General features: G+C 50.1%; 1 protein-coding gene across 2 annotated transcripts in view; it reads left to right on the forward strand.

The window, feature by feature from the left end:
• Positions 1–9,747, forward strand: part of PRODH (proline dehydrogenase 1) — a 49,829-nt gene extending 40,082 nt beyond the window's left edge. For both annotated transcript variants that reach the window (XM_004390094.1, XM_004390093.1), the window contains 2 exons: positions 9,370–9,458; positions 9,555–9,747. In XM_004390094.1, the coding sequence (XP_004390151.1) occupies positions 9,370–9,458; positions 9,555–9,742 (277 nt within the window). In that variant the 3' untranslated portion in view covers positions 9,743–9,747. The remainder of the gene's footprint in view (positions 1–9,369; positions 9,459–9,554) is intronic.
• The last annotated feature ends 770 nt before the right edge of the window (positions 9,748–10,517 follow it).

The following is a 10,517-nucleotide window of genomic DNA, read 5'->3' on the forward strand; positions in this document are numbered from 1 at the left end:
ACGGGTAAAGTTATAGTATGACCCATCCAATTTTAGACCAGTGTAAGGGGTATTAAATAAGGGGCAACTTATTACCATGCACGAGTATCTGCAGTGCCAGTATGGGTCTTTCGGGCTTTGTTGGTTATTATTGGTTGAAAGGATACAAACAAGGGGACACCTCACTTGTTCAGAGGCTGGGGTGGGGTCGAACTGGGACCTGTTGGTAAATTTTACAAAAACTAGGGTATTTAAGTTTGAGTTGTACTGGAGCTCTGGTGATGGTGGGAGTCCCCAGGACAGGAGGCAGGGATTGAAGCAGGAAGCATTGTTTTCATCATAGCAGACCGATGAGTAAAGCTGGCATCTTTTTCTTTGGTATGCCTGGCTTAATTTGAGGCTTAGGGAGTGAAGAGAAATTACCAAGAAAGTTTGTGTGCTGAAATTGTGAGGAGGTGAATTCGTGATCACACACCCAGCAGTTAGTTAAATTCATTCCAGTGGCAAAAGCTTAGGAAAGTCTCACCAGGGCATTATTATCCCATTCTTGACCCTGGGGGACTGTAAAATTAGGTAGCAAAAGTAGAATGAGAAGGAGCATTGCTTATCTCTTTATCTGCTCTCTTTAAACAGGAATCTGAGATCTCCTATTGGCATGTAGGTGTACTCTGGAGGGCTTCTGATGGTGTTTTCACTTTCCTGAGGGAGATAAAATTTTAATTCTTGAGTTATGTACCTAAGGTTTTATTCCTTTGAGTTTTACCACTGTAAGAGTTGCTAGTATGATTTGAAAGGGGCCGTCCCACTTTTCTTATAATTGGTCTGACAGGGATCCCTCTCTCCAGGATTTTAAAAGTACCCAGTAACCAGGTTTTAGGGTTGTTACAGCCCCTTTGGTGGCAGTAGGGAGTACTTTATTCCCATATTCTCTAGTGGCCCCTTGCACCTGCCCCAGATTTATAAAACAGCGTAGGGCCTCTTCCATAGCAGGGTCAAAAAGAAGATCAGATGTCAGGAACAGCCTCCTGTACATCATTTCAAAGGGGCTAAGCTTCAGCTTGCTCTTAGGTGCCATTCTGACTCTTAAAAGGGCTATCAGCCATAGTCTTAGCCAGGTTTCTCTGGTCTCCTGACAAAGCTTGGCTAGAGTCTTTTTCAGGGTCTGATTCATCCTTTCTACCTTCCCTGATGATTCTGGGTGCCAGGCAGTATGTAATTTGTAAGTTATGCCCAGGGCAGAGGATAGGCCTTGGGTGATCTTAGCTATAAATGCTGGGCCATTGTCACTCTGAAGTGATCTAGGCAACCCAAAACGGGGTATTACCTCTTTAAGGAGTGCCTTACACACCTCTATTGCTTTCTCTGACCTAGTGGGGAATGCTTCTACCCACCTGGTGAAAGTGTCTACAGGAACAAGTAAGTATCCTTGTTTTGGGTGCATTACGGTAATATCTACCTGCCAGTCTTCCCCAGGGTGTGTTCCTCGATGTTGAACTGGTCGGGCCAGGGGAGGGGGAATTGGATGGCTCTTGGGGTTGTCTCGGAGGCAGATCTCACAGGCCTTCACAACTTGTCCCACTACTTTTCTTAAATGCCTCCCTCTTATCACTTTAGTAACAAGTCAGTGAGGGCTTCTTGTCCATAATGGATAGAGTCGTGAAGACTCTTTACAACTTTCCAAATCGTAGTCAGGAACCAGAATCTCTCCTTCTTCATTTTAAAACCAGCCGGCTGCATTCATCTTGTAACCCTGTGTTTTAGCCCCATCCCACTCTTCTGAGCCATACTGTGGTGTGTTATCCACAACATGGCTTCTAGGGAATAGGTTTAGTACTTGTTCAGGTTTTAAAGTTAGGGTGGCTCTCCTAGCCATTTTGTCAGCTTTGCTGTTGCCCAGGGCGACCTGAGTGTTTCCCTTTTGGTGTCCCTTGCAGTGAATCACCGCCACCTTCTTTGGCAGTTGTACTGCTTCTAAGAGTTCTAGTATAAGCTCTTTATACTTAATGGGGGACTTTTGAGCCGTTAGCAACCCTCTTTCCTTCCAGATAGCTGCACGAGCATGAAGAACAAGGTATCTGTATTTGGAATCTGTATACAGGTTGAGAATCATACCCCGCCCTAACTGCAATGCCCTAACCAGAGCTATGAGCTCGGCTTTCTGAGCTGATGTGCCAGGTGGCAGCCCCTTCATTTCAGTGACATCATGGGAGCTAACAATAGCGTATCCCACCTTTCTTCTTGGACTGGGCTGCTGCCATCAGTGAACCAGTCTGTATCTGGATTCTCTAGAGACAAGTCTTCTAGGTCTTCTCTACTTGAATAAACCTGACCTGTTATTTCTACGCAATCACGTTCTAGTTCAGTCACAGCACTCACTGAGAGGAGAGATGCAGGATTTAAAGTTTGACATACTTTTAGGGTGACCTCAGGGGTATCTAGTAGAACGGCCTGATATTGAGTGATACGGCCCCCAGTCAGCCATTGGTTTCCTTTCACTTCTAGTACTGTCTGTGCTTGGTGAGGGGTGAGGACCTCTAGGGGCTGTCCTAGTGAAAACTTACAGGCCTCCTTCACTAGCAGGGCAGTAGCTTCCACTGCTCTAAGGCAACTAGGCCAGACTTGAGCCACAGAGTCCAGCTGTTTTGAGAAGTCTGCAATGGGGCCAGTAGCCGGACCTACTTGTTGGGTCAAGACTCCCAGTGCAAGGCCCTGTCTTAAGAGCCTTTGCAATACCAGGAGGATTCCCTTTTGGGCCTCTGGTTTTAGGGGTATTGTTTATTTTTTTTTCTAGGGGTATTCAGCTTCAGGCCGGATAACCACCGGGAGGGCGTACCTTGCCCTGCCTGGGACTGAGGTATCCCATACTACCAGGTTCACCTGGTCTTTTATAAATTTGGGGATCTCGTCCTTGGAAGATCAGTTTTCTTCTTCTGTTAAAACCAGTAGGCTTAATTCTAATTCTTTCCCTTCCTCAACGTTACCCTGAGCTTTATGCATAGAAATGGTTGTTCCCACCTTGGTTAGGAGGTCCCTTACCAACAAAGGGGTCAGGCATTCAGGGATATATAAGAAAGAATGAAGCAAGGCAATGGGACCTAACTCACAACGGAGAAGGGGAGTAAAACGTCTTACCTTTGGCTCCCCATTGACCCCAGTGAAAGTGCAGTCACAGGTGGAGAGGGGGCCTCTGTGATGGGTCAGGACAGAGTAGGTGGCTCCAGTATCTAATAAAAATTCAGTTTTCCTACCTGCCACATCTATGGTAACCCAAGGTTCTGCAGTAGAGATGGTCATGGTATGCTGTTCCGGAGCCAGGCGGTTCCTTGGGTCCCATCAAGCACTCGAGAGGGCAACAACGAGAGGCTTCTTTCAGAGGGGGTCAACTGGGTGTCCCGTTTTGGGACACTCAGGACACTATCTCACCCAGTGCCCCTCTTTCTTGCAGTAACCGCACTGATTCGGTCCCAATCTCTAAGGTTGGCTTCCTGGCTTCTGGAAGGTCAGTCTTCTTACCCTGTACCGGTTACCTTGAGGTGGCCCTTGGATGACAGTGGCCAACAAGTGGGCCTTCTGTTCTACCCATCTATCCTTCTTAGCCTCCTCTGTCCTGTCCCAATTGTTCAACATCTTGAAGGCCTCTCTACCAGTTGCAGGACCGGTGTTCGGGGTCCCGCCTCTAACTTTTGCAGCTTCCTCCTTATGTCTGCAGAGGACTGGGTTATAAAGTACATGGCCACTAGGGTTCTTCCCTCAGCTGACTCTGGGTCAGTGTTGGTATATTTCCTAAAAGCCTCAGTTAATCTATTAAGGAACACAGCTGGGTTTTCCTCTTTCTCCTGAGTCACTTCTCTAACCCTATCATAATTAACTGGTTTGGTCACATCTTCATTCCCTCTGAAATGCAGGTGATAAAATGCCTCATTCTTCCCTGATCCATCCTATCTTCGTAATCCCATTTTGGATCCTGTTCGGGGACTGCATCTTCTCCTACCCTAAAGATGTTATGTTGTGGGTTAGTTGGCTCCAGGCTATCTGCATGTTCTCGGGCCTTAGTCAGCATCCTCATCTTTTCATCCAGTGTGCAGCAGTTAGTTAAAATCACAAGAACATCTCACCAAGTCAAATCAAAAGTTAAGCTAAGCTTAACAAACTCTTCTCTGAACTTACCGGGATTCTCAGAGATACTCCCAAACCTCTCTTTACACGGAATAATATCTGAGACAGAAAAAAAGGGACATGTACCCTAGTAGTACCCCCATCCTCATTCACCACTTGCCTTAAAGGGAGAGTTAAGGTTGGCGGGGTCTCGGGGAACTGGGATGCGATAGGGGGGTAAAGCCTATTGCCATATCTGAGCCCCATAGGTGATAGCCCCAATTCATTTTCTGGCTTAGTCTCAAGAGGAGTAGGCAGTCTTGGTGAGTTATATGGAGGAGGGTCTGGTTTTCCTATTCCAGGGTGGGTTTGGTCACCTCGAGCTTCCAAATTCTCAGCGAATGGGGTGCAGTCGGGCGAGGAGGAGGTTGAAATAGTGGGTCAGTCAATAAATCTGATTCAGGTGCTGGGGCAAGGGGACATGGCTGAATTGTCAAAACACAAACCTGACACTTGTCTCCAAGCTGGGGGTCTTGATACAGAGACATAAAGGCCTCAACGTAAGGGATATCCCCCCCCACCCCATTTCTTCCTGAGCCTACACTTCTTATCTCCTATAATAATCAGCCCAGGGGAAGGGTGGGCATGCTGATTTTGGGCTGTGATGAGGTTGTTTTCCCAATCAGCCTGATATTCAGCTTCTATATAGGTCCTGTCAAAGGTTATTACAAGCCCTTCCAGAGCTAAGTCTTGAAGGTCAGGGACACAGGGCTGGTTCTGTCCCGACCAAGTGGCTTCTGTACACCACAGTACAGTGTGAAAAAGAAGAGCGAGAAGAGGGAGAGGCCAGCTTACATAGGGGTGGCAGTTCTCTAGTGGGCGATGGGTGAGGTGGTCACTGACCCACCTATAAAGTAAGGACCCCAGGCACCTACTACAGTCTTCCCACCACTTGTCGAGTTCTTCGGTGGATGAAACTTTAGAGATGGCAAACTTCATTCGGCGTTAACTTTAGTTGCCACCAGATGGCGCCTAAGCAGAGGCAGGAAAAGGAAAGATGACTCCAAATATGGCACCTAAGCAGAGGCAGGAGGAGAAAAGGAAAGATGGCACCAAAGATGGCGCCTAAGCAGACGCATTAGAACAAAATTTGGGTATTTCTTGAGGACTCGAACCTCTCACCACCCGCCTTCAGATATTTCTTGAGGACTTGAACCTCTCACCATCTGCCCAGGCCTAGGGAAAGGTTCACACTGTTCCCGTAGGTGGCCAAATTGGGCCCAGAGGATATATCTTGGGGTCTCAAAAATTCGGGTGTTTCTTGGGGACTCGAACCCCTCACCACCCACCTTCAGATGTTTCTTGAGGACTTGAACCTTTCACCATCCTAACCTTACTGGCCCAAAGGCTTCCAGGCTGATCAGACCTGGCGGGGTGAGGTTTTCACTCTTCTCTAGGAAGAGATCTATTGTCTTCAATCCCTTCCACAAACCCAAGTGCTTTAAGGAAAAGTGTTATAGACAAAGGGTGAAGACTAGGAAGTAAAAATTGGGAGCTCAAAGGGAAGAGAAATCTAAACCTGACAGAGTGGGGCGCAAGTCAAGAGTCGAGCCCAAGGAAAACTCACCACTTCGAAGAGGCACCAAACAAGGAGGTCCAGGTGGCCACTTGCCTTTTCAAGGGTCTGGATTCTGTGGGCTGAGTCCACTCGTGTCCTTGAACCCGGGACTAAATCAGTCCCACCTGGGGTGCCAAACTTACTGCCAAGGGCATGGAGGCCCTCCGGACTCAGTGGGTCCTTGTCTTTCACTTGTAAGAATACAGCTCAGCTCTAACAGGTTTATTTTACTTGCGACAAGTAAAAGCAGTCAGTCAGGGCTCATGCCTCTCCAAAAGACTGACTTGAAGGGGGAAGCAAGGCTAGGGCTTATATGGGTTTGGTGGAGATAACAGAGCAATGAATATTCAGTGGGTTTCTTTGAAGGGGTGGGTACTTCTCAGAATGGCAGTGTATACTAATTAGGTTGCACATGCATCTGGAATCCAAGATGGAACCTGCTGATATTCAAGATGGAGTCCCCTCAGCAGCCCTTGGCATCACTTATAAAGGGATATGGTGCAGGCGCACTGATCTTCTGCACTGCTTTGCCTCCTTTGGTGGGCCAAAACAGCAATCACACTCTGTTCTTCTGTGCATGTGGAGCCTGTAAGAAGGGGGAAGGGACTAGAAAAACACTAAGGAGGATGTAGTAATTCATGGGTTGTTTTATGTTGGCATGATGTGGTTCCTGTTTACCCAGCTTCTAGGTGGCAATCTTTTAACAGCTCTTTTATTCCGCCAGCACAGTTAACCCTATCTGTTTCATTGCCTTTCACTCCAATCCCATGTTAAAAATAATCAAAACTCAAAAAAATTAAAACGTGGTTTATTCTGAGCAGTTATTCTGTATGCATATAGGGAGACCATTCTGACTGCAGAAAAAAGCAAATGGCTTGAAGTTTGCAGTGAAGCTTATAATGAGAAAAAACAAAAACAAACCAAACCCATTGCTATCGAGTCAATTCCGACTTATAGTGACCCTATAGGACAGGGCAGAACTGCCCTATAGTTTCCCAAGAGCACCTAGTGGATTCGAACCTTTTGGTTAGCAGCCATAGCACTTAACCACTATGCCACCAGGGTTTCCAATAATAAGAAGAGGGGAGAGAATAGAACATCAACCGTTGGCTAATCTTAACATGATTGGTTGAATCCTGCCCTACCCCCTTTACAGAGATCAACTGATATCAGGTTACTTCTGGCCAGGCTGCTAATAATTTGGCCCTCCATACACCTATAGCCATGAGACTTTTTGATATTTAAATTAGGAGAGCCTAGAGTCTTTTTCATTAAATCAGGCAGTAATGGTTTTGTTAACTATCCTTTGCTAGCAGGAAAAGACAAATTTACATTCTCTTGCAGGCTTTTGCAGTTTGGGTCAAGCTTTTTATGGTTAATATTTTGTTTCATGGATAAGGAAAACCTAAAATCATAGTAAGATGTGTGTTAATTTTCCTCTTTAACATCCATAACAAACTTTTAAAAGTCCTAACTCCTGATTTCTGAATCTTCCCATTGAGATGTCCCCATTGTCTTGGCCACTGCGCCGGCCTCCTTCCCCTGATGCAGTACCTCATTTCCCTGAGTGGCAGCTGAACTTACTGTATTCTTAGCCTCCCAGGCCTGCACCAGGCCCAACATCTGACCCCTCAGGGCGGCCCTTCATAAACACTGTTAATCGGAGCCATGCTTCTGAGAAGGGTGGGCCCAGCAAGCCGTGGTGCTCCCCGCTCTGGGTGGTTGTACAGCCTTCGAGCAGCTTGGGCCCATCTCCCCTTGGGACATCCTTCTGGGTCTCTGATGGTGGTGACTGCTCTGTCCTCTGCCCAGTTCAGGCTGCCACACAGCGCATCCAAGGATCAGTAACAAACCAACACAAAATTTAGGGGGTTGAACAATGTATTGTGTGTGTTGCAGTGTGGGCTGGGCTCAGCTGGTTTCGACTTCCACTGGCCTTGCCTGGGGTCCTTCCTGCATCTGCAGGGTGGGTCACGTGGGCTCTGGTTGGTCCTAGACGGCTTACTCATCATGGCTGGGGCAACAAAGGCAACTGCACCTTGTGCCCAGCCTCTAGCGGGCCAGCCCGGGCTTCATCACAGGTGGTCAAAGTGCCAGAAGCACTGGGAGAGGGCAAGCTTCTGCTCGCACGTTTGCTGTTGTCCTCTTGGCCAAAGGAAGTCACAAGGCCAAGCCCAGATAACCTGTAGAGAGACTCACTCTGCAATTCGATGAGCCGCAGTCACGTGGCAGAGGGGTACGGACATTGGCAGGGGAGGGAATTAGCAGTCATCTGTGCAGGCTACCACACACCTACCACAGTCTGAGACTCATTCAGCCAAGACAGCAGCAGCTCTCATGGGGTTCACTGGGAATGAGACCAGGGCCTCTTTAGCCTGAGCGGCCCTGGCATTGGAGCCTAGCCCTGAGGGAAGGAGGGAAAGGGCCTGTGGGGTACCCCTAATAGAAGTCCAGGGGGACAATGCTTAGTACTCCGAGTATGCTGAGGTGGGGCCGGAGGGGCCCTGAGAAAGGGATGAGGACAGGGAGGTGGGTATCGGAGGTGAGTGAGGGATAGCCTGGGTAGGGGTGAGGAGAGGAGGACCCACGCTAAACATGCCCCTGGGTTGGGGGTGGAAGGCTGGGCTCCAGAGTCCTGTACAGATATGCTGAGTTTGGATACATGGATATAGAAAACTGGAGATTAATATGTAGGCTATCAATATATAGGTATTTCACACCTGGGAATTTTTGTAAGCTCCTACAAGGGGAAGTGTGAAAATGGAAGGGTGCCAGGCAGAGCTGGGGGTCTACACCCCAAAATATAAGCAGCACTCTCCAGTGGAAATATAGTATGAGCCACATTAGTAATTTTAAATTTCCTAGTAGCCACATTAAAAAAGATGAAATTCCAATAATACATTTTACTTAACCCAGTACATCCAAAATAGTATCATTTCACCGTGTATCTTAAAAAAGTAGTGAGCCGTGCTGCCCTCCCTTTCATGCTAAGCCCTTGAACCTGGTGTGTGCTTGCGCCTGCAACACATCTCAGTTCAGAGCAGCTGTGGTGCCCAGCAGCCTCAGTCGGCAATGCTTAGCTTTGGAGGATGGGTGGAGGGGTAATTGGCAAAGGGGAGGCCAAGCAGAACCCTAGAGGGGCGTGAGCAGGGGGAGCATGGTGATGGGTTGAATGGGTGGCCAATGGAGGCTGAGGAGACTCCCTGGTGAGGGGGGTCAAAGACCCTGGGGCAGGTGGCTGGATGAGTCTGCCTCCCGGTCCCTGGAGGTCATCTAGCACCTGAGGAGGGAGGTAGAGGAGGTGTGAGGGAGGCAGTGCTGGGAGGGGGACAGGCTGGGGGAGGAGGGACTCTTGCTGTCCACGGGCCATACCCCTCAGCTGTCCCATCCATCAGAATCCAGCTCCAGCTGACACAGGCTTCCCTCAGGGAGAAACTGCCTAGGAGGGAGGGGGCATCCAGAGGGTGTCCTGCCAGGAAGGGCAAAGCCTACATCCCTGGTCCCCACCCTCAGGGGAGGGCTGGAGTGTGTAGATGGGGGTGTCTGTAGGGTGGTAGGAGGGAATCAGGGCTAGGACAAAGAGCCCTGTTATCCACCCCAGTGGGCGGTGTCCTGGGGCTGCCCTGGTCTCCTCATTACCTACTGGCCTCTAAGCACCTGGCCTCACCTGCTCACAGGATGGAGGAGTTGGGCCTGCATCCTGCTGAACACCAGGTGTACTTTGGACAGCTGCTGGGCATGTGCGACCAGATCAGCTTCCCGTTGGGTGAGCAAGGCCCTCCCTGGGTGGTAGGGTGGTGGGATGGGGTGGCAGCACACTCAGAGGGACCTGGACTCACCATACCTTCCTGTGCGTGTGCAGGCCAGGCGGGCTTCCCTGTGTACAAGTACATGCCCTATGGCCCAGTGATGGAGGTGCTGCCCTACCTGTCCCGCCGTGCCCAGGAGAACAGTGGCATCATGAAGGGTGCCCAGCGGGAGCGGCAGCTGCTGTGGCAGGAGCTTACACGGAGACTCTGCACAGGCAACTTCTTCTATCGCCCAGCCTAGAGCCCTGCGGTGGACCCCACCTGTCACTACCACTGCCAGACTCAACTTCCGGCCTCCTCCCTTCTAGCTATGCCCCAGGCTCCCTGGGCCAGCACCAGGCACTGCCTCCACTCACCAGAGCTATGGCCTCCCAGGGCCCTCAGGTCGGGGGCAGTCGTTTGTGGGTGGTGTCTGGGCTGTAGCTTTCCTTTCAGCTCTCCCACCACACCCATGTGCCCCAACTCCAATGTGAAGTAACCTGTGTATACCCAAGACTGCAAGACCCTCTGGAAGTGGCACCAGGTGGTCAGAGCTGCCCTCAGGGCCCCACCCCCTGCCCTGAGCGGGTGGGCACTCAGGTGCAGGCAAGAGTATGATACCTGACAGACCCACTGGCCCCCACATCTCTGCCAAGGTGTGACCTGCACACCCTGAGCCTCACGGGCTGGGCAGTGGCCAGGCCTGAGGAAGCCATTCTGTTCAGTAAATGGCTATTTCTATAGCTGTGACCCACGACTCTGTGTCCATCGCCCACTTTCCTGTGGCGTCCTCACATGGGGTCAGCTCGGGGCAGTAGAGTGAGAGGGGTTCAGCGGGGCCCCAAGAAGTTTCACCTTCAGGCCCTGGCTTCCCGGCATCATCTGCTGTAGAGGTCAGGCCAACAGCAGGTGGGTGGGGCAGGGCCTGCCAGCACCGCCCTCAGTCTACAGTGAAGACCCAGCCTTCTCCTGCCCCCAGGTTGACAGCAGGTCCCCGCTCCCCTGGTCAGGGCAAGAGCAGATGCCTTATGCTCCCA

The sequence above is a fragment of the Trichechus manatus genome, unplaced genomic scaffold, assembly GCF_000243295.1.
Source record: "Trichechus manatus latirostris isolate Lorelei unplaced genomic scaffold, TriManLat1.0 scaffold00282, whole genome shotgun sequence".
Lineage (NCBI taxonomy): Eukaryota > Metazoa > Chordata > Mammalia > Sirenia > Trichechidae > Trichechus > Trichechus manatus.